General features: G+C 34.1%; 1 protein-coding gene across 2 annotated transcripts in view; it reads right to left on the bottom strand.

Annotated features, from left to right (window-relative positions):
* The window catches only part of LOC119076410 (LIM/homeobox protein Lhx1), a 56,117-nt gene that overhangs the window by 27,804 nt on the left and 2,278 nt on the right, over positions 1–26,035 (bottom strand). For both annotated transcript variants that reach the window (XM_037183142.1, XM_037183143.1), the window contains exons 2-3: positions 8,383–8,578; positions 6,821–7,041 (exon numbers count right to left, since the gene is read on the bottom strand). In XM_037183142.1, coding sequence (XP_037039037.1) covers positions 6,821–7,041; positions 8,383–8,578 — 417 coding nt within the window. The remainder of the gene's footprint in view (positions 1–6,820; positions 7,042–8,382; positions 8,579–26,035) is intronic.

Below are 26,035 nucleotides of genomic sequence, written 5' to 3'. Positions count from 1 at the left end.
GCCATAAATAAAAATTTATTATAAAATGATCTAACTGACAGCTATTAGACTTATGAAAAAAAATGCGAAGAAAAGGAAATTCACAAATTTATGGACAAGCTCTCTATAATGCTTTGGCAGTTCAGTTTTATTCGAATCGAAATTCAAATGATTTCTGAAAAACAATCAAAAACAAATAAAAATTTGCATCTTAAAGTTATTCCAAAAACCATTCGACAATGTGTATAAGGAATGGGTCTCTTTTCTGTTGTCGTCTTTTTTTTGGTTTCGTGAGGAGGTAAATTGAATTTATTATTCTGTTCACCTATAGCCACTGTCAAATAAATATCGTCCGGAGCAATTCATTGGACTTTTGGTGGTGTTTCGTTTTTGGTTGCACGACAAAAGTTGTTGCCGACATTGAAAATATTATTTAAAATTAGTTAGAAAGGAGTGGAGTAAATTTAATGATTGGGAATGGTTCGGAAGGCGGCAGAGTAGTATGCTAGAAAGACAAATTGTGTTATGATTTCTCTTTCAAAACATGATTTTACTAAAATTGACGAAGAGTAGACCGAGGAACTGATTGACTCGGTGGGTGTACTGGCCTTCCACCAAGAAAATCCTTTCGATTCCCGGTGAGGGAAATTCTGTACAGAGCATACCCAAAAGCTTAATAATCTGCGGAGTTTGGCACCGTCAATGAACCGAATGATATGAATGATGCGACCCACAATGATTTTTGAGTATACAAATATCGAAGTCTAATTTTAGACGGAGATATCATTAGCACTAGACACAAACTTAAACGCTCGCTAGGTTTGAAAAGAAGATATGATGGAAGAAAGATGTGAAAGACGTCACAAGTTCTGGTGCGTGTTTACATTTGTGAGATAGAGAATGAGATACATATTTTGCTTAACAAACGAAGGATTAGATGTTCCTCTTCTAGATCGTTATTGGGAAGAGAGTCGTTTCATTCGTGAAATGAAAGAAGAATTGGCGGAATACACATGTGAGAAAGAACGAATGTAACAAAGAAAATTCATCAAATAGAACCAAGTTACTGTGAGTTCCAGTTCACTTTACAGTCTACATGTTGAGTTGATCAACTGAAAAACAGTTGAAACAGCGTCACTTATTTCAAAGTCGCTGAATGTACGAATCGATTAAACGTTCAGTTCATCTTTCAATGATTGTATAAAATATAGAAAATTTTCGATTAAAAATTCAACGTTCTTGTCAAGCTGCAAATTAAAATTTCGTTCGCGCGAGCTCCAATCCCTTGTTGTTCATTTCATTTTCTTCAAAAAAGCGAACAACAAACAAAACCCTAGTGTGCAAATGGCATAGCTTTTCACACGTATCAGACACAGTTTCACCGTCTCACGCCATGCACACCATATTCGACATACCTTACATAACATCAATAGTTCACACAGCACCCAGCTCACCGATCAAACACACATTTCGGTTGAGTTACCGTGTGCGAATCGAGACGTTTTATGCATGTTTCGGTGTATATACGAGAATTGGAATAAAAAATATGAGCAAATCAATAATTTATATTTCATTATGTTGAATCGCAAATAAAATGAAATATCACAAAATGTGAAATATAAACGCAAAAAAGAGAAGAGAAAAAAAAATGGAAATAAAAATCGATTCGAAAAATGGTTTATATGGTATAGTGCATAATGTCTGGAGCGCCATAACTCGCAACGAATACACAATATTTATTGTAATGACTTGTTCAAGAAATTTGTCATAATATACAATGAATATTTGGGAGAATATAACAAGCGATTTGTACCATAAAAAATGAATAAATTTTATTTAACAACGGAACTCGTTTCTTATTTCCAAGTGCTTGGATATATTCACTCAATTGATGTAACGAACGAAAGTGGTGGGATCTTCGACAGAGATAATAGGGTAATACGAACAAAAACGGGATCAATTCGTATTTCTAATAAATAATCATTAAATTACAAGGGATAAAATGAACCGAGACGAAGACGTGATCATTCGCCACTTGAAAACTTCACTTGGAATTCCAGCGAAGCCAGCGAAGCGAGTGTGAAAAATCATTATGTGTAAAATTGGGAAACTTTAGATCACTCTGTTGCGGAAATCGTTGGATGAATCTCGGTGCAAAGTACTTTATTAGTATATTATATCATTACTCATGATTGTGACACACGACGACCTAATTACACATCTAGCGCCTAATAAAGTACTTCGCACTCGTTGTTATAAATAACTATTTTGCAATTGACAAATACAAAATACAAAATACAATACTCAAATGGCGAAATAATTTTTAAAAAAAATGAAAAGCAATCAACGCAAATGTCGTTCCTTTCAATACAAGTGCGGAAAAGTATGTCAAATAGATTTTGACACAAACGAACAGTGCCTATATTCGCGAAAATATTTTCACGAATTTTCTCAAAATTTCGCGATTTTCTCAAATTTTCACAAAAAACTTTTTGCGAAAATTCACAAAAATTTGAGAAAATCGTGAAAATATCAGAATATAGCGAAAATGCTCATAAAAGTCTGATATTGCTAAAAACACACCTGTAAATTGTTTAGAGGCGGCTAGTCATCTGTTAGTGACAACAACGGCAAGATTAAACGTAGAACTCAACTATTGTTCTCTTATATACACCAAAACACATGTCGCAACTTTCGAAGTAAAAGATTTTGTGTCAAAGGAGAAGAGCATTCTTTTTTCTATGACTTCTGTTTTCAAGTGATAGAAGTTTGCGATGATGTACACAGTTCACTTGATCTCAGCGTCTCTAATCGTCGAAACACAAGGAGAACCGAAGTCGTGGGAGAAACGTTTTTCATATTGGCAAATCTAATAATATTACCCCAATCTCCTTCCACGACTCGAGGAGGAAGGACACAACATTCAACAACAATATTCTGCTAAAACATAAATGTAACGCACGAAAAATGAAAAGAAAATTGATTCGTTGTGAGCAATGATGAAACCTGTCCTCTGCTACTTTAAACAGGAATAAACACGCTGCCGATAAATATAAACCACTTTGTTTACATGAAATATTTACATTCGATTTTATACTCATTCATGGTACAAATTCTAAAGACATTTCAAAAATCTTGACAATATCCATTGCGTTTATTGAGATACAGGAACGACTTATTTAAATTTAATTTCCTCAATCCGGATACTCAATACAGTTGCAGTTGGGATTTGAAAGCGACAGAAGAAATGAAAAAAAAGCGACGAAGATAATTATTTATGAATAAAGTGTAAATTTTTGCAACAAAATCGTGTTACCGCTAGCCCATATCGTCAGGAGAGAAAGACAGAAAAATATCTGCTAGAAGATAATCGTTTACAATAATATTTTCCAAACACGACAAAAAAAAAGATTACGAAAAAAAAACGCACGCTTGTGGACCGAGAAAGCCGAATATAGTAGACCCCACATTTCGGTTCTTTACCTACCGAAAAAATACACGTGAACGATACATTTATATAGATTCAATTTGAATATTAACTTAACGACTTTACAATATACATTGGGATGGTATAGGCCTGGTACGTACGCATTATATGTATACTCTAAGAGAAAAATAACAACAGCCAACGTTGAAAATTTCACATCAGAATATAAAGGAAATAATAACCACCGGTTAATCTGACAGAACAAAATAAAAGAGGGAATATTTATCTCGGAATAAGTGAATAATATGTTTGAATATATGCGATAAAAAGACCATTTGAAAATAAATTTTAAAGGAAAAAATCGTTTTTTTACGTATACAGCCGTACAGAGGAGAGATATTATTTTTATTTATTCAGGAATGAGGATAAACCATCGTAATCCTATACTCTATACTCTCGATATAATAAGGTTATTCGGAAAAAGGATAACACCGTTTTGTGGCGGTTTTTTTCCGTCTTCTATCTCTCTTCGTTTCGTTAAGAAAAAAAAAAATTAGAAACATTATGAAAAGAATGTGTTTCAATTCAACAAAAATACATTTTCTTTGCTGAAATATAGACTTATGTGATTGCATACAAACGGGTGGTCAGAATTTAGTGTAGTAGAAACTTTTAGGGGCGCTGTTGTCAGCTTTTTTCTAACACTCACCTTTCGACACACACTAAAAAACAAGCGTTTGCAAGCTGAAAAAGACATGGGTCAGAGCCGTAGATAACGTACTGGTTTAGAGATATTTTTTTTGACGAGTGTGACGTTCGCAGCTTGAGTCGAAGGCGAGTGACCACACGAGTTTTAACGCTTCTGTCATTGACGGAAAACGTGGGGGTGGAGTGAGTGAACATTTTTATAGCGTATCCCATGCGCAAATTGACCATTACACGTCAGTTCGCCCTGCGTGACGCATTACATTAAAAATATATTCGGTTCACTTTACGTAAATTACTTTACGGAAATTCCCTTGGGATAATCAACTTTCGGACGGTGTAGGCAAGAAACAAGATTACGTCGTAGAGTAGACAATATTTTGGTACTCGCAAACTCAATTGTGTGTTTTTCAGCAACTTGCTTATGTTACTCTGAAATGAGTTTTAACGCTCAATGAAGTAATGACTCATTTTCCGGGCGTGTAGTGAGTAAATGGACTTTTCCTAACTAGTGTGAAAATTTCGCGACTTCGTCGTGTATTTCCAACATCGTTTAGGAAAGACGTGATTCCTAACTTATTATAAAAGAATTTTTTAACGAATTCGTTTCCGAACTCGCCAGCGTCTCGTGCTAGCTTTCTCTTAGCTAAAAAAGTCTGAGGAAAAAAACTATTTCCACACGTTTCAGATAACATGTTTTTTACGCATCTCGAGAGTAAATTGTTTACATTGCTTAAGTAACTATACCATCCTGAACAGTTGAAGCACGATACAAAACTTAAACGAAAAGTCTTTTACGAACGGCTATCCATCTGTTATCGACAACAAAGACGTAAATAAATGACGAGCTCTGACTAATGTGATCTTATAAAATAAAATGCATGTTCGCCGAAATGAAGTAAAAGATTTCGCTTCAATGTTTTCAAAAATTGTTAGATAAAAAGAAGTACTAGATCCGTTAATTATACAGATGCTTGCTGTGTGTACTTGAAATATAAAAATCATAATCTTCATCTTTTATGTATTCATTTATCAATAGAACGTGGATTTAAACAATATTTCACGAGAACAATTCCTACAAGCTATGTGTTGAGTTGACATAGGAAAGTGGACGTTAAGGACTTACATAAGTTGGCAAGCAATAAACTGTCTAGTCGCTACTTTAATATACTTATCGTTCATTTAAGGTAAATCTGATCCTTATAACCTGACAACCCAAATAAAAAAAAAGCTTTTAAAAGATCCATGAAAAAATCGATGAAATTAAACTCGAATATCAAGCGTGAACAAAGTATCTCCTTTAATTGCCCGAAAATTTAAACGCTTTGTTTATTAAACTAGAATCATTTTCAAGGGGTGTATGCCATTTACCAGACATACACCAGCAGCTCTCCAAGCACCCTATTTATAATTTTCTATACGCAAACTTTCCATCTTTATATAAATACACTTTATGTACAGGATCTATTACAACTTTTGCTGCTATTCTATATCCTATATACAAATATTTCGTGTGTATAAATTCTGTGTGTGCCGAAGATATACATAAAATTGACATAGAATTCATACATGGAGCATTTACACAGCGAGTAAACAACGAAAAAGAAATGGAGACCATGAGAAGTGAACATAAACATTTTAAATATATAAAATACCCGAACAGTGTACATAAGACGCTCTTATGTAACATGAGGGCGCACTCATTCGAAAATGTATGTGAACTTCAATGCTGAAGTTGAAATTGTCATGCGCATCATAGAATCGGTTAAACTTTGCCGTACACATAAAACAGAAATTGAATTGTCGTCTACCCCAAAAAAAAAAACCCCAGCAGCAGCAACAACACCAAAAAAGACTCCGTTCGTACGTACATTTTCAATTTTCAATGTATTTTATGTGGAGCATTGGCTTGAATCCGTATAACGGACTGGTGTAGCTGTGTGAGATCAATCCATACATCTATTCGATTTTGAAATGTTGGTTGGTATTAATGTTGATCCAACACACTAAAAAAGATGGTATCTCGACGATTTTTGGCATGGAATCAACGGCTGTGTTTTATATATGGGAATGATGTAGATGTCTCACATTATAGCAATGTTGGTTATCAGAATTTTCCTTTTGTTTGGGGCGCATGGTTCAAAAAGTACACATTACTGTACGATATACGTTTACAGATAGATGTATTGACGGCACAATGCGAACTGGTTTTTATCATATCCAACAATCTTTTGCCATTGGTTCCTTTCACTTCGTATATCCCTTTCGGCAATAACAGAAGAATACAACAAGAAAAACAAAACTATGGGAATTATACGAGTATATGGTTGGAGAGGACCAAAGAAGTTTGGTAGTGTTTGTGGAAAGCACGCGACTGTCTGTTAAATTTTCCGTCTGTTGTGTATAGATAGCAAACCGTACAAACCGTTATGTAAAAGTTGAATGATAAATAAGATTTTGATAAAATGATGGGGTCGCTTTTAATGTTAAAGTGCAGAGGGTTGTGATGAGCTTAGCCTAAGATATAAATTTAAAGACGGAGGATATTTATTCGGAGAAACTTATTTTTCGTTACTTTTCTTTGTGAATTCCTTTTTTTTTTGGTTGGTTGGTGGTTGGTTGGTGCGACGATTTTCGTTTAAAACTTAGCGATAAGAATATTATTTACGAGAATAAAAGGGATATAGAAAATGTGACAAAAGTACATACCAGTTAACGACGACGGATGTGGTCCTTTACCCATTAAATAATCGTCTTTACAAATATATTTATTGTCATCTAACACGTATAATTGTTCACCAGTACTCAACTTTTTTCTACATATACAACACGTAAAACAATTTAAATGAAACACTTTATCACGAGGTTTACGCACTAAATCCGATGGAGCTATGCCTTGTCCACAACCAGTACATTTGGTGCCATATCGTCTGCGAATAAATGGGAAACAGAAAAAAAAATAGATTTTTGATAAGCCGTTCCATGATTGATGAAAATTTATAAGAGTTTTGTTACAGATGCCCTCGAAGAACATGTGAAATGTTAACTTCTTCTGATATTTCTTTGTACTACTTTATGTCTAACTAATCGATTCTTTTGGTGAAACTCTTCTTAGCGGCAGATGTAACTGCAGTAGTCACATCAGCCTGAGATGACCCATCTCGTTTAGGGAATAATTAATATTAGGTAACGTCAGATTTTTTGAACAGAAACGGAATGTCCAAGACAAACGAATTTTTCTTTGACAAAGCTACATTGTCCCAACGAAAAATTGTTTGTGTTGGACATTCTGTTTCTCTTCAAACAATCGGACGTTCCCTATTTTAGGCCGAAAGGTATTATTCATAAATTAAGCAAAGCTTTTTCAGTGTTGTCATCAAAATTAAATTTTAAATAAATCGAGAAGTACACGATCTGCGAAGTTAACACTATGTTATACTCATATTATACCATAAATTACATAAATTACATAATAAATTACCTTAACAAAGTGTGAACTTCTCTAGTTATTTAAGATTTAATTTTGATGACATCACTGAAAAATCATTACGTAATGTATGACCCCCTAAACCAAAGAGCTCGGTGTTTTCAGGTCTTCACTTAGACTTTCTTTGCGTGTATTTGTGCCCTTTTACTGCATCTCACTTATCGATAATGTGTTTTATCTCAAATTGTATTGTAAATTGATTTAGGAAATAGATAAAGCTGATTTGCCATGGGGCAAATACAAATTTGCAGGCATGTGTGAAATGTGAAAAAGCTCACCGAAAATTTTAATAATAATCTGCCTTACGAACCAATGAAAGTTTTGGGACCAGATCATTTAGTTGTGTTGCTTACGGTTCTACCCTTTGAGATTCTTTCATTACTGAAACATTTTAGTGTGGTAAGCTGAGCGACAGACTTGGTATTATCTATAATTTGCTAAGAGAGAAACTATTAGAGCGGTAAACGTTTCACATCTCTACCTGCACCCAACTTCCCTTGACTTAAACCGATTCAATCAGCTTGGTTTGGTTTTCAAATCTAGAACCAATCGGTTCAAATCTTTCTGTGGGTCATTTTTGATCTCTCACACTGGTGACTCAATTCGGTGACGAGTTAACCACTATGCTATTGAGTCTTTTCACCGAGAATATTCCGGTCTAGCCTATTTTAGAATTCACTAAATCTCAATCACCTGACTGCGACACCTCTTAATTCATAAATTATCGATTCAAAAATTTTTAATATAAAATATTCCGAGTTTAAATTCACTCGTTGGTTCTTACCTAAAAAAATCATTCCTACAGTATAATTTCGCTTCTCGACTAAAACATTTATCCGTTAATGGTTGTGAGCATTCACAGCATCTAACACAATGAGCGTGCCATCCTCTTTCGAGAACATTTAATAAAAATTTGTCTAAAATTGGTTTATTGCAACCGGCACAGGGGTCTCCAACCCCGACTGATGGTTCCGCTCGACCTGTAACAGAAAGATTTTTTTTTTCCATCAATTAATCTACATTTTACAGATTTAATTAAAAAAATATATTTCAATTTGTATTGGACTGGGTATTATGGTCATTACATCCATTCACACTCTCTTTCGAAGTATCATATTTGTCTTGAGCTTGACCTCGATTTTTTCTGAGACGAAGTTTTTGCACCTTACCGTAGTAAACATATGATCATCAAATTCACTGTGATCCCTGCTAATACCATATACGATTCGCGGGAATTTTAGGGAAGAGAACGAGTGAGTTTTGAAATCTGCTGGACGAAATGATGTCTTAAGGTTTTATATGGAAAGAATAGACTGAACGACTTCACTTCTTTTTGTACGTTTTCATTATCGATTATGCGATTTAACGTGACTACGACACAAGATTTGGTCCATCTCAATATTTTTTAAATGCTTCGTTGTCTTATGGAATTTATTGATATTTTTAGACGATTGATCGGTGCATGGACAGCAACAGTGTTTATTAATTGCGCGGACGGCTATTCGCACTTTACCCGACTCGTTATTTCTGGGACTGGTGTCAACCTGCATCGCATAAAAAAATCGTATTGAGAAGACTGTTAAATTTTAGTCAACTGTTATCAACAAGAACGACAAAAATAAGGTTGATGTTGTTTTATAGAGGAAAACGAATAGTTGAACTAAAGAAGTAAAAGATTTGATATCAAAACCAGGAAATTATGTGAAAATATGAAGTAGCAGATTATATCGCGATACGGTAGTTGCTTGTGTATTCGCTTCAAAACTCATCACTTTTCACTGCTAATGAAGATCGAAAAGTTACAATACTGAATGTTTGGCACAGTACGTTCGTAGAGCAATAGATGACTTACATCCTTTAGATAAAATACGGCTTAACTACAACGAGTATAACTGACATGGCCTCACCATATCCAATCATCTGAAATTATTTAATTTAATTTTTGAATTTTCAATATTTTTTGTTACACTAGACGACAGCACTTAAACTTATGTGACAATATGCCACTAAAATGGCACTCTGCTCGTAAATTATAATGCAACATCTTCATTTTAAAACGATCCGTTGCATTATGCCATCTGATGTGTTATGCCTTATTACGATTTTGTTGAAATTTTGCAAATTAAATTTTATTCGAAACTGCACGAGTGACTTGTTGCATAGGAGGTATACACTCCGTATGTGTACAAACGAATTAGGTAAAAATTCATTTTTGATGTGAAAAATTGTCGTTAAAGTTTCATGTGATTTAGCTTCATGGGTTTTATGGTAAATTAAACGGATTGCATTTTTAGCGGCAAGATTTCTGTCGTCGTGAAATAAGCCATTTTTTCTTTTCGCAACGTTTTTAGTACTTTTCAATTATACAAACAAATGAGATTGTTTTGAGAACTGTTGTAATGTTGTTCCAGCACACATTTGCGTTTCACACGAAAATAATAAACCAAATGGTCAATAATTATTATGGGCTGTTACACCATGTTTGGATATGAAACAACAGCTAATTAATATTAAACATTTACTGCTAGTCCGTTCAATTTGCTTTTGTCTTTCCATTGAAAATTCAACTAAGCTTGTCATTATGCAGCAATTCAACAATTGAACAATTTTCAAAGCATTTTGCCTGCAGACGTGTTACAATGGTTCTACTAAAAATGAAACATACGACCCAGCTTCGTATAGGTGTATGTGAAAATTGTTCGATATTATCATGTGTCGAACATCAAGACTCCAAACGGCAATCATATCATAATCAGAATATTGGCTCGTGCTACAGAACCGCAATGAATATAAATTACCCGGTTCGGTCTAATGTCACCACGGACGACATAACAAATTTTAATACGGACTCAAACGCATACATTTTCATAATGTTTTGGCTTTTTGTGTCTCATACGATGTGATCTTAGGAATGTTTTTACAAACATTCCTAGGGCCTAAGGTCACAACGTATGAGACACAAAGAGCCAAAACTTTGTTTAGATTTTGTAGTGGCTCAGCCACATACCGCCACTAGTCTGCAAGGATACTGATGAATTGAAACTTCATTTCGATTATGATTCGCTACACTTTTTCGTGTGCAAATTGATATAGTGTTCCTAGAGCATTGTATCAAGTACCAAGTCGCCATGGCCTGATGAGAAATAGTATTTTTGAACTGCAACATGTCAAAGGACATATTTAAGTTTCTCACAGATCGAAACAGTGGTCAAACGTACCTCAATTTCCACAATATTTTGACATAAAGAATCGGTTATTTACATTCATTGCAAGATCAGTCATTAGATTTAACAAAATCAGAAGACAGGAAATGTTAGGACATTGGGTAACTATTTCAGATAATCGTGTACAGTATTCTTACTTAGTTAGTATTGTATTCTACACGAAGATTTATAGGGATTTCCAAAAGAAAGCTTTTGAGGATTTTTTGACATCTTTCAACGATTTTTAACATTTTGAGGATTTGCACCTAATGAAGTAAATGATTTTGTATCAAACACAAGGCCACTATAAATAATATCGGAAAGGACCAACTTCTGCCCTGTTTACATACCCCTATACACTTTCCAGACTTGTGGGTCCGATCCTTAAAAAAGTAACAAAAATTCTAATTTCGCAATCTGCTTGCCGTTTCTGGAAGGTCAAAGTTAGGCGCTTCTTAAAATTGTTTGATATGATGGAGCTACGTGGTGTATTTGTTAAAAGAAAATTATTTTTCAAGTGCAACAGGTTTCGCAACGAAGAATAAAAAATTCGAAATGCTTCTAGCGAAGAACTTATCATGTGTCAAAATGGGAAACCTGAATTTGACCACAACAATGCGTAAAAAACTTAATGCAAAAGAGATGCAACAATTTGTGAGAGAATTCCATACATTCACTCTCTCAAAATCATGCATCTCTTTAGCACTAAGTTTGTTTTACGCGTTTTAGGGCACTACGTATGTAGCCAATGGATGGAGAGCTCTTATATCGTCACTAAGACTAAATCTTTTCTTATACTTTGACTACTGATTCACTCACTACTCTAGTATTAGTCAGTGAAGACAACATCTTTATTCATTTATTACGATTCATTCAACCGTTCACTCATTATTTAAATGCAAAGCCCATTCACGCGATGATAATTTTACACACCGTTTAATGCATTGCTGCAAATTCCATAGGTCTCATTGCAGTCCCAATTGTTTATTGTTCATTATAAACGTGTGTGCGTCTGTGTGTGTGTTTTTCTTTCTTTTTTAAATTAAAACAATTTTATGTAAAATATCGTGCGAACACCCAACAACTATAAGAAATGAGATTGTCCATTTCAATCAATTAATAAGCCGCTAATCGCGCATTTATCCAATTTAAATTAATTATGGACGTTGTTGTGTTAGCATTAATAACTATGCATAAAAACACTATTCATAAGATGGAAATATGTTTTGTCACTTCGGCGGTTAATCACCATCTCCGTTCGCTGAGTGTTTTCACAGCTTAATTATTTGATAAGTTGATTAAATCACTACTAATGGATCATTAATTAAATTTCGTTCGGGGGTAAATTGGCTATACAATGTACCAAATTAGAGTATGGGTCATAAAAATCATTGTAAAACGCACCGCCGCTGGCTGTAGTAATCATATTCTCTATTATGTAATTCTACCGAACGGAAAACAACAAAAGACCCGCAACAATAATAATGGACAAAAAAAGTCCAAATTGATTAATTTATAACGCGTTGACAAATAACCACACAGTTTGATTTCTTTTCGTCCGATTTTGTTCCTCCTTTTGATCCCATTCTTTTTAACAACTTTTTTTTTGTGTTATCGTTGACTGATTCTAAATGTGTATGAGTATACTCCCCTGTTGTTAATTCCTATGTTATTTTTCATGTTTTTTTTACTTCATTCATGTTGTAATTAATTATACAACTTTTGTGGTTTGATGTATCAGATTGTTAATTTGTCTATCAATGTTTTTTTTTCGTGTAGCAGCGTGAACCCGAAAAATGAGAGCATCTTTTCAACGTTGTTGTCGAATTTGGGCTGTTTAAAGTTTTTTAGTTCGATTGGGATTTTATTTTTTCGATGTTTACCCATCGGGAAATACTTTTGAAATGAAATTGAATTGAATTGCGTCATTTATTGTCTTTGCTAGGCTTGATTTCCATTTGCCAATAAAAAGTACTCCGTGTGAGAGACAAAAATGTTTTTTAATTTTTGCTTTGTATACTTGACAGTTCACCCCCTCACGGTTCTCTCACGGAGTACTTTTTGTTGAGTGGAAACCACTGGCAAAAATATTCAGCCACAAAAACTAGCACTGTCCCAATCAAAACTTCTTACTTTATCCTTTTTCGGGGTAGGGTAATCTCGCACACCACACAAATTCATGGTGTGCGAGATTCACCTCTAAGTGGTGAATCTCGCACAGTCATGACTTTTCGTTACATGTCGTAAAAGGACGCATACTATGATCGCGTGTGCGAGATTCCCCGACACCAAAGTGGTGAATCTCGCGCAGTCATGACTTTTCGTTACATGTCGTAAAAGGACGCATACTATGATCGCGTGTGCGAGATTCCCCGACACCCCTTTTTCTGCTAAAGGTTCCGTGATAAAAGTGTCGCTAAAAATCAAAATATTGTAATTCTTAGCGAATCGTAATTCTAGAGAAATCACATCTGCTGGTGAATCATAATTTCTCAGTAAACTGTCATAGTTTCACATTCAAGCTGAATTGTAATTCACTCTGAGTCGTCATTTACTGTGAGTCTTCAATCACTATGAGCCTTCAATCACTATGAGTCTTCAATCACTGTGAGTCTTCAATCACTGTGAGTCTTCAATCACTGTGAGTCGTCATACACTGTGAGTCGTCATAGTCTGTGAGTCGTCGTTCACTGTGAGTCGTCGTTCACTGTGAGTCGTCGTTCACTGTGAGTCGTCGTTCACTGTGAGTCGTCGTTCACTGTGAGTCGTCGTTCACTGTGAGTCGTCGTTCACTGTGAGTCGTCGTTCACTGTGAGTCGTCGTTCACTGTGAGTCGTCGTTCACTGTGAGTCGTCGTTCACTGTGAGTCGTCGTTCACTGTGAGTCGTCGTTCACTGTGAGTCGTCGTTCACTGTGAGTCGTCGTTCACTGTGAGTCGTCATTCACTGTGTGTCGTCATTCACTGTGTGTCGTCATTCACTGTGTGTCGTCATTCACTGTGTGTCGTCATTCACTGTGTGTCGTCATTCACTGTGAGTCGTCAATCACTGTGAGTCTTCAATCACTGTGAGTCGTCATACACTGTGAGTCGTCATTCACTGTGAGTCGTCATTCACTGTGAGTCGTCATTCACTGTGAGTCGTCGTTCACTGTGAGTCGCCATTCACTGTGAGTCGTCATTCACTGTGAGTCGTCGTTCACTGTGAGTCGCCATTCACTGTGAGTCGTCATTCACTGTGATTCGTCATTCATTATGAGTCGTCATTCACGGTGTTCGTCATTCACTGTAAGTAGTCATTTATGCTGAAACGTAATTCACGCATTGTCATTCAAACTGAATCTGCATTCTACGTGGTAGGAAGAAAAGTCTACACGGCAAATTGAAGTTCTATTTCGGGTATACGATTTAGTTGGCATAGACAAACTATTCCTTCGAATCAGAAACTGACCATATTTGATAATCGTATAGGTTTGCGCTAAGGGTTAAATCGTTTTAGTTACGGTTAATTATGAATGTTTTCGAAGTGAATAGAATTTATAGACAGAATTGATGATGGTCAACAGCTGTTCGGCTATAGAATTTGTTTTGTTTCATAGTTCTCTTTTCTCCTTTCAAACAATAAGCTGGCAAAGAACTGTTTTTCTATTTCAATACGAAAAAAAAATGTTCTTAATTGACCACGAAGCAAAATAAACATTTTATAAATTCTGGACCATTATTTATAAGATCTTCTGGGTGAATTAAATAACGAAAGGAACGAAAAAGAAATTATATATCCACTTCGTACATAACAGATTACTCACAGCCACCATAAATATTGGATTGAAGAAAGTGCAAAGGCTATACATCTTGAAAATTGTGCAAAAGGAAGGAAGGCGAAAAAAAAAAAACAACCAACTCAAATGAAATATCCATGGCAGTCAGCACTTTATAAACGAAACATTAAATCGTTATACTGTACACACCAGTTTTGTATATTATAAAATGTATAATGTTTGCTATTTATGATAAATGTTTGTAAAGGTTGCAATGTTGCATGCTATATGCGCTTATGGTTCACCGAACAAGCCACCATCTCTTATCTTCCATTTAAAAACTCCTTGGCTGCTGCATTTAAAAACAATATTTTTTCTGCGAAAAATTCAATAATTTTTCAACGTGCGAATCACTACAGTAAGCTTCGTCTGCATGAAAACCAGCACGAGTTATTTACTGCAAAAACGTGACTGAAATTCTTTACAGTTGATGGAAAACTATGTATAAAGCTGAGATGGTGCAATGAGTGCAGCATATAATACAAAAAAAAAATTCTTCTTTATTCGTTACATTTTAACTCTACTTATACGTGCAGCACATTGAATATTTTGTACACTTCGCCTCTACATATTGTAGTTTTTCATTCAAGAAGAAGATAAAGACCATTTGCTTATTCTTCGAATGGAATGGAGTGAATTATTATTTATTCAGAAGGCAGATTTATCCAACACACACAGCCAAAATGTTATTCATTGTTATTCAGGAAATGGTGGAGTTTCGGGCTTAACATTTTATACACCATGAATATCCGTACGGATTTTAAAATTTTTGCTCGAATAAACTTGCATGGATTGGTAAGTATATACACCACAATCTCGGAGAGCACGCTTTCGCCAAAATTGAATGCTGATCTGTAGGATTTGAGTGGGATTTTTAGTTGGTGGGAAATTACGCTTCGGTTTACCTTTTAGGCTTGATGTTAATCGCTAAAATGATTTTATTTGCGAAAGATTTCTTCAACTTTTTGCTTCTAATCATAATGTGACTTTTCTATGAAAACAATGCTTAGACGTTGTATCATACTTCCTACAAGTCAGAAATATTTGAAACAAATTGGGTCCCCATTATTCTCTCATCAGTATAAGATTCGTGAGAATAAATTTAGTCAGTCAACTAGTTTGGGTAAGCTGGTAACTGAATACAGCAATCCAAAACTTAGTGTGACTTGTTGTTTTTGATACATTTCGGTGCCCTGAGTATGAAACACTAGGCATGGGCGATAATGAAAATGATTATCGAAAATTATAATCGATAATTATTGATAAATGATAATTATCAAGATATCGATAATTCGATATATCGATATTTCGGTCCGAAAATCCGATATTTACCGATATATTCCGATATATCGGTATATTATCATGAATTTTCAGATAAATATCAAAATATCGATTTTTTGATAATTATCGAATTTCGATATTTTGATAATTATCGATAATTATTAAATTATCGATAACGATATGATTAATCAATTATCGATAATTTCTTTCGATTGATATTATCGATAATTTTGAACGCCTCCCATCCCTATGAAACACTACTTGGTTAGTTCACAACACTCATAGTTTCATCGGAAATACTCGGTCAAAAATGGCTTTCAATTTTTATAACTCAACAACTGCATCAATGGTGAATACAATCAAGCTTTGTTTGAAGCAACTGCCGCTTTAACTGAGAATGACAGGACTAACGGATGCCTGTTCCACACTCATTGGAAGAGCCGAGGAAACGACATTATTTAGAAGACTACTTCAAAAGCTATTGACCGTGTTATGATAAATACGACTCTGAAAGGTACGAATTTGTGATTTCTGTGAATGAGATCCTTTTACCAATTTTGTGATCTTTTCATGTAAAATAAAAATTTTCAAGCAGCGAAAAATCTTTTTGATTTTAGTGTAGGTGTATGAGAGCTGAAATTGAGTATACCAGACATATGGCTAGTGTTCTCTAAAAAGGTAAATGTGAAAAAAAAACTAATGGAGTAGACGACACCAAAAGGGATACATAAAAAATGAAGTAGTAGATTTAGATCGTTATTTAGATCGCCAACCAAGAGGCAAATAAACTAGAAAATCCTTTATGAACTTAAAAAAATCCTAAGAAATCCTTAGAAACCTCAAAAAATCCTATCCTCAGAAAATCCTCAGAAAGCCAAAGACTCTTGGAAATCATCAAATTCTTAAGAATCGATGGAAATCCTTGAAAATCCAGCAAAAATGGTAAAGAAAATACTCCAAAAATCATAGAAAATCTTCAAAAAAAAACCTTGAAAATCTTCAAACGATTTTCTTTTTGAAAATCCTTTGTCAACGCAAGTACAATATTGCCCCTCGATGGCGATACGCATGCCGTTTATAAGAGATCATTGAACTAAGGACCTATCCCTACATCGCTTATTGCATATACTATACCAGAACTACACTCAAACATTGAAAATACTGTCTTATGTTCACACACATTATAGATACCCAAATGAAGATGTTACTGAGACTATCAATTCAAAACAGACCGGGCAGAGTTCGCATATATTTAACACTTGCCCGCATCGTAATCTTTGTTGTAACGATAAATAAATCTTGCCTAATACACATACTCGCACCACCATTTTTTTTGTGCACACAGAGAGACCAAGCAGCGATATAAATACTTCACCTTCACATAAAATTAACAGCTTTACTGTCGTCAAAACCCTGAATTAATTGCGATATACTGCGATATCAGCAAAGGGTCACGTCAAAATTCAAAATTTATGGCCATTTGCTATTGGGTTAGGTTGCGTAATGTTGAACGGTTTTTTTTAGAAGTGAAACATTTTCTTACAAACACTGAGTGCCGAACGGTGTATGGATTTGATTTGAATCTATATTTCAGTAAAACAGTACCCAGTCGGTATAAATCAAATGAATTTTTCGTTTTAATTATTTAACGGCATAAAATATGAAATCTAATAAAATTTGCATATCAAATTTATAGGTTTACCATTCCGGAAAATCTTCAATGTTATTCTGCACAACAGAACGTAAGGCCGAAAGTTAACGCTACATTTTCGTATCATAGTTCAGTTTCCAGTCTTAGAATCATTTCAACAAGAAAAAAATCTCAAGAAACGAAGCGAAAAAATTGAGTAAAAGTGTCCCTTGTAACATTGGTCGGTCACGCCTCAAAAAGCCTCCATATCCAAATCCAATTTCGTATTTATGTATTTGAATATGAATACAGACATCAAAAAGACGTACGTTATACTCTCGAAATATACACTCGAATGTAGGCACACTGCATAAACGCTTTGTTTTCATTCATGCGAATTCGAAATGCATGCCGTACAACGACGATAGGTGTTGTTATTCTAGTATGCACTTTGGGTCGGTCAGTTGTAGAGTTTTATGGAATAGACTGACAACTAGCTATATCACAACTTCCATGGCCGTTATTGAATTGATATTCAGCTTTTAGAATGTTGAACAAAACAACATCGAATATTTTGCACAGAATTGTGTACAAACAAGAACATTTGTAAAAATGTGAAAGTGTCGTTCAGCATTTTGAATGTCTTGTCTGTTGCATTTTCCAATTTGGATCTCAATTATCGAATATTTTGTGCTGAATGGTCTACGTGCAGTTAAATGCATTTAAATTCTATTGAGAAACAATTACGTTGCATCTGAGGGGAAAAAATTGGTTTCATGTTGTTATGTCATGAAAACAGTAGTCTAGTAGACTGTAAAACTAACTGACTACTGAAACGAGTGTCTTCATCGAGGGGTAACTCACTTCTAGATTAAATGGATTAAATGGATTAAATGGTATTAAATGGATTAAATGGATTAAATGGATTAAATGGATTTAATGGATTAAATGGATTTAATGGATCAAATGGAATAAAAATTGGATTAAATGGATTAAATAGGAAAAAAGTTCATTTTATCAAATACTGTAAAAGTCTTAAAAATTGTTGATTTTGATCGAACCACGTACTACAACTCATACTACAATGTTAAAAAGCGAAAAAATCCACTTTTAAGAGTTTTTGGTGTAAAGTGGATTAAATGGATTAAATGGATTAAATGGATTAAATAAATTTAATACCATTTTTCACAAAAAATTTTTTCCTATACCTCACGAGTACTTAAACGAGCTGGGGATCGTGCAAATCTATTTTTCGCAATTACTTTACAAATTTTTCAGGTGGGTAGCCTAATTATTTCGGTAAAACTAAAAATTTTTTTTTGGATTAAATAGATTAAATGGATTTAATGGATTTAATGGATTAAATGGATTAAATGGAAGTGCGTCACCCCTCGGTCTTCATAGTTAATCGTTAGGGAATCGTTGGAGTAATAGATATTTACGTCACAAAGAAAGTAGAAAAATCGAGTTTTTGCTTGAAGTTCTTTGATCCGAGTCGAAGCCGAGGTCAGTAACCACGCGAAAACGTTACTTTTAATTTTTCGTCCGAGTTTTACATGCTGAGGGCACAGAAAAAATGCTTCATTGATGAAATGAACGGTTTTCGTCATGTAAAATATTTTGAGGTGGAAACTTTTAGTAAATCAGAAAAGTTATCAATTTGAAACGACTAACCATCTCTTATCGACAGCAGTGACAAAAACGTAGTTTCTAATACCAAAATGTATGTTAAAACGAATGAAGTAATAGATTTTGCACCAAAAGGAATTCTTTTAACAAAAGAAGTAGTAGACTTAATACGCATATCAAGATGCACTAATGGTTTCTAAAGGTTAGTCTCTGAAGTTTTACCTTCAGCTCCAAGTTTTTTTTTATTTTGATGTTAATAACAGTACAACAGGAGACTGAAGTCTCTCACCAGCATTTAATTCCTACAACCGTCAGTTTCTCACAACAAATTGTGTTTCAAAATTGATCACGTCGATCTTACGGTCTTTTTTGGTCCATTCAATGATTTTCTTTCAATTGTTCAGTCATACCAGTCAAACGTACTAACGTACCAGTGTCTCTAACTGAAGTAAATCGAAAGTAATCTGAAATGACTAAGTCTAGCAGTGCTGAAATTTTTCAACATTTTTACTTACAACAGCTTAAACTACTGTGTTGACCTCCTAGAAATTAAACCGTACAGAACCCGAACATGACATTATAAAAAGTACTAAACATTACGGACGCATCAGATGATCATATCTTCAATAAAAACAATATTTCACATCCTTTTAGTGTCCATCCACTTTTCATCACCAAATGTCCTTAGTGGACCGAAGTGATCGGAAGTATATCTCGCATGATTTTTCGTGTAACAAGCTAATAGCTGCAAGGTCATGTTTCTTGTCTCCATCGATCATTAGTATCAATGGAACGCCTCTCTCTCAAACAGTATGTAACATCGGACTTAACACATTGATGATGCACCGAATATAAACTCAAAATTATTTCCAAATTTTCAATAATATATTAACTGGGCCAGAAGCTACACACCTGATAATGACTGCGTTTAGTCGGGTGATATCAGCGCAAACATAACAAAACAGCCACCGTATAATAACACGGTTTTGGTTTTGAAAACATTATTTAAAACATGGAAAAAAAAACAATTCACCTCTATCATACACTATTAAAACAAGCAAAATTTTGCCGCAAAATATAATTAAGTTTTGTGAAGTTCAGTCAGATCGATTAGCATATAACCAGAGAAAAAGCCCTTAAGCTAACCAACGTAAAATGCAAACAAAATGCAGTGAGGAGAAGCGAAAAAAAATAATCTTATGATCCAAGCACGATATATATTACGCTGCTATCACACAAACACTGTTATTATATCATCTCTTTGGGCGAACAAAGTGCAGTGCCACTCATAAATTGACTGTTTGCGAAAATGTCTTATATACCATTCGACGGGCTTGGCAACATCATACACATACCGTTTACTATATCACAAAACTGATTGATGATTAAGCTTTATTGACAGAAATTTATTGGTAAAACAGGAGATCACAGAATTATTTTACAATGCAAATTTATGGAACGAACGGACGAATGAATTTTTATGAATATCAAGTGACAGTCGCTGGGAATGATTTATCGGGAAAGATGTAATTTTCAGTGGAACGGAACTGGTTTGTGCTTAGTATCATGAAGGAGTCGGGACGGAATTATCTGATTATCGACAACAACGACATAAGTTAATGATATACTCTGGTTCGTCTTCTCTCATGCAGCAAGATATATACTGAAACAAATGAAGTACTAGAATTTGCATTGAACACTAATCTAAATGTTAAACAATTGAAGTAACAGATTCATTCAATAGAATAACTGGAACGTGCTAATGGCTATGTGCCGTTCTTCGATGTCGTATTTTGAACATCATTTTGCCGACCAAATTATTCCATCGTAACCCAAACAAAGAAATAAAATCCAAACTTCCGAAACCATCGAATATCCATTCACCAAAAATAAACCGCAGATGTGCGTACCCACCCACCTTCATTCGATTGTTACAATTTCTATGAACCTACCATCCTTTGATTAGGGTTATATATTTGACCGAAGAGGGTGCGAATCTATGGATTGTTGATTGATTATCAATATTTTTCACTGTTCAATCTCTCTCTCCTTCTCTCGTCTCTGCGTGCAAATGAAAAGTGATGGAGATGGTGTTGAAAACCGTAAAACCATAAACATGAGAACTTGTAATTAGCACCGATCGGAGAATTTCAAACACATGTTTGTCTCACACGTGTCGTTGAAATAATGAATCGACCAAAATGTTCATAAATTCATCGATAGAAACAAACACACCAGAATGCTACACCCAAAAAAGGAATTAAAATTTCGTAAAAACGAAGCCCATGAATCAATAACGAACATTGTGCTACAAAATCACTTCGACTTGGGAAAAATATTGTTTTGCTTAAGTGTCAACAACATTTCTGTAGCTCTGATTATTTATTCAACATATCATCACATTTCAACTAATAACGAGTCATCATCAACAACAACAAAAATATCGAGACAAATCTCGCAGTAAAATTTGAAAAATGACATGGAACAAATTTTAATATAATTTCTGTTAATAACAGAAAAATTTGCTGCATGAGAAATATAATTCAATGAAAAACGTCTCATTTTGACAAATAACAATTCCATTTCGACTAATTAAATATTTGATTTGGAAAATCTTTTATCAATATCTCATAAGAGCTCAAAGTTCAGAAGAGTTATCTGCATCGATGTTAACGAAGACATCAAAAAAAAAGGAGAGAAAAGAATTGAAAACGTGGCGATAAATAAATAGTGTATAGCGCCTGATACTTTGATACGACCAAAAAAATATTCTGAATCCATTTGGATCATACAACGGATTACGTAAAAAAAATCGAAGATTATCTACGTCATACTGTTTGTGTGGGGAAACGTTTAAAGCGATAAAGACAGAATCGATTTCGTCTGATTATAACGAACGAACGGAGGTGCATTGGGGAGGCGACGAAACAATTTTGTAAACAAATAAAGTTCAATGGCTATATAAACCACCTCTGCATTTTGACATAGAACGTGCAAATTATTTCGTAAATATCAATCTACTGATTTTTTCAAATTCCTTTTAACAAATTTTTCAACGGAAGATTATGTCTGATCTTAAATTTTGATCATTGCTGTTACGAGGACGTTAACACGAACGATATGCGATTTGGCGCATTTGCGATTTTTTGTCTGCCAAGAAATTTCTTTGCTTATTTGAAGAGGCGCCAAAATCACATTGTGTTCAGCAAATATAGTGACCCGAAACGGCTGCGATGACCCCGCTAGATTTTATTTCCCTCGTTATTCTATATATATCTATCAACATTTTAGAAACAGCAGACATACGCACTGTAATGCAATCAATGAATCTGTTACACCCTTTGTTGAAGTTATAGCTAAATTTTTAACATGTCTCCGTGTGGTATGAGTAACATTATGCATCAGCCCGGAGAGGGAGTTTGGGTTTATCTTTGCATCGACACATAAAAAATGATAGGCATCTGTATCCAAATGTTTATTTTGACGAGTCGGAGATTGTGATCCTAGGCCGAAAATGCATAATATTAAGTCCAATCTATTACTTCATTTGTTTTGACATACATTTCGCTATATTAAAAGCACATTGACCGGAGGACATCGTTATTTTTTGTTGTTTCTGTCGATTACAGATGATTATTCGTTCGTGTTTTACATGAATTTGAAATAATTTACTAGATTGACAGTCTTTGAGACTTGTATTGTTAGACTTTCCAGGAAAACGTCACCAGTATTGACCAGGTTGATCAGAATTAATTTGGTGAAGTCATTTAACCAATTTCTTAATTTTTAAGAAATTTGAGAATTTCAAATTTGGGAAAATGGTTGTTGAGAAATCATTGAAAATGGAGTTGTACAGACCAAGCCCATGAATGTCCTAAAAACGTATCTGAGTGTGTCGCTAGGAAAATGAGTTATAGCACACACAAAAAAACCTTTTGCTGTTATTTTCATCACCTTTCTGAATCTACGCCAACAAAGAACCATTAATTAAGCAAAACATTGTAAATATTACTTCTGCCGACTTTGACTTTTAAATCTTTTTAAGAAAATGCAAAACGTGTAGCACCAAGTTTATCGTTTTACTATACACAAAATTGCTTTGCAAAATTCGATAAATCAATTCGCTTTAAAATTGCTGTCGAACAATAATTAATAAAATAACTCGTTGTACAGTGCGATTGCGCGCTGGCAATTTTACGAAATAAACAAAAGAATTATCAGTTGGGTTAAGAGTGTTGCTACATTCTTACATTTACATCCATCCATTCACACACAATCTTACAATTATCAACTCAGAGGTTCGGTGTGCATCACCTCAAAATGTTACATTGTATCGTTTTAGAATGTAGAATCTACATAGCCATCGTTTGTGCGCACCACATAAAATAGTCCAGCGCTCGATTGTTCGGTTCGACAATCAATATGTAACACAAAATGAAATCTCGAAACGAAATTCTTTGAATTGTCGATTCGATACACATAGTTGACTTTGCTTCTACTAGAAACGATTCTGTACGCTCTAATTTCAAGTAATTTTTATTCCGTTTGCCGTTTGTTACAAATTACTTTTTATGTTATCGTTGACATGGGATGAAGCGACGATGATCCCATGTCAACAGAAAAACATTTTTTTCCAGTCAAAAGCTCAACATACAAAATGCAAATCTTTGATTTTTACATGCCACACGAGCTATCACTAACAATCGATTTAAATCGAAGTTCACGTTTTGTAAAGGTCATCTGTTTTTCTGAGAGAAGAAGAAATAAACCTGTGGTGTCTTTGACCTTTAACATTTTGATTGATTGCAGTGTGATGAAATGTGAATGATAAAGCAGACAATATCAAAAAAGACGATAACGAAATTGAACGAATTAAGTTATTGGTGAAAACTATGGAACCTTAAATTTCATTCTTCCTCATTTCGTCTGTTACGACACCACTCTTCAACGACGAAAAAAAAAACAGAAATGAAGAGAGAAATAAAAAGAAACTTGATAAACTGATCAAGTGTTATGCTTATACGGAAATTATGCTCTGTCTACCAATTATAAGGATTAATTTATAAATACTTTTACTAATCAGACAAGGAACATAAACGAGTAAAATAAATCGACTTTTTTTTCGTGGAGATTTTTTTAATGTTGGAGAAGAAAAAAGCCGTTCAACGATAAATAAATTTGTATATTTTGATGGCTTGACTTACACACATATTCGAGCATGTATTATGTAATAATCGCCGATTTTCTCTATATATAAAAATATATAAATTCACATACTCCCATCACACATGACGAATCGTAAGAATGTAGGCAATTTATCGGATTAAAGATTTATCGATTTTTAAGGTTCCATTTTATGTACATTTTATTAGGTACACACATAGTGGTATTACACCAGTACAAGGTGAATATTTGTTACACGAAGCTTTTTGTGATAAAAAAAACTTTTTTTTTCTCATTCTTTAAAAAAATATTTTTTTGTTTTGTTTTCTGTGTGTGTTCATTCTTGATATTATTATTGTAAGCGCACACATAACGTTTCGTATTTTATTATTATTGTTTTAATCAGAAACAGTCGTAAATTTTAAAATTCTGTTTTATAAGTTGCGGCGTTCAATAATTCGTCGTAGATCGAGATTTTTCATTTGGTTTCAATATTTTAGTAAATGGATTTACTGACAAATTCGTGACACTAACGGCTAGAAAATTAAAATCCTCAAGATAATTACTAGACCACTTCGAAGTGAGTTGAACTTTATCCGACTAATAGCCGTGTCATGTCGTACTGTCGAGGGTCTAATGGTAGACGAATAATGGAATTTGTGGTCTCAATTTGTCGTAAAATCATAAAAAAAATTTGGTTGAATTTTTTTTGTACAACTTACAACTACAAGTTTTTGTCTACAACAAGAGAAAAGAAGAATTGGACAAGTTTTCTGTTTTCGGAGTTTTTTGGTTTTTTAAAGATTCCACACAAAATTTGTTCAACAAATGAAAATCTAGATTTTTTTATTTTAGTATTTCATCCGTGGTGCGATCCCGTGTCTAAACAAAATTCTGAAAATTAAAATCTAGATTTTCATTTGTTTAAAGAAATTCTTGTGGAATCTATTGTTAATTACAAATTCAAATTCAAAGCCTGAATATGGAAAGAATGGTATTGAGGCCAGAATTGGAGTGCGATTTGTCATTGTTTTTTTTTCGAGGGGCGAATGAACTAGAAAATCCACTGATCACCAAGATAAAAATTCTTGGAGAATTCTTTGAAAATTTTGAAAAATTAGAAAATCTTAAAAATCGAAACAAATCTTACAAAAATTCTCAGAAAATAGAAAAAATTCTTGGAAGCTCATAAAAAATACTAAAGACGTTCAGAGAAAAATCCTTAAAAATTGATGGTGAAGAAAATCCTCTTAAAATCATTAAAAATCCTTAGATGTCTCTTGTCATCGAAATGCCTCCCCCTTAAATTTCTCACAACTGACAATTACATGGAAATGGGTCCAATCTGATATTTAGCAAATGCGCGATAAATACGTGACTTCTTTGAAATACAGAAACAAATTTGTCTCGAAAATATTTTCTTGATTTTCTTTAAATTTTTGAAAATCACCAATGCCTAAGAAAACATTTTCTCGCAAATTTTCGCTAGAATTTTGGCAATTCCATGGAATCGGAATTTAACAATTTAGATGGAAAACATATTAACACATTCAAAATAATTGCGGCTTGTCAACTTTTGGCACCCTGGACTTTACTTCAATAGTCGTGGAATGCCTCCAAATAAATTTCTAAAACTCTAGAATTCAGTTTTGAATTTTTAGAAATTTATTTGGAGATATTCCACGACTATTTAAGTAAAGTCTAGGTGCCGAAAG

Source organism: Bradysia coprophila, unplaced genomic scaffold, assembly GCF_014529535.1.
Source record: "Bradysia coprophila strain Holo2 unplaced genomic scaffold, BU_Bcop_v1 contig_232, whole genome shotgun sequence".
NCBI classification, from domain to species: Eukaryota; Metazoa; Arthropoda; class Insecta; order Diptera; family Sciaridae; genus Bradysia; species Bradysia coprophila.
Note: the sequence above shows the minus strand (reverse complement) of the source record. Positions and strands in the feature narration are given on the sequence as shown.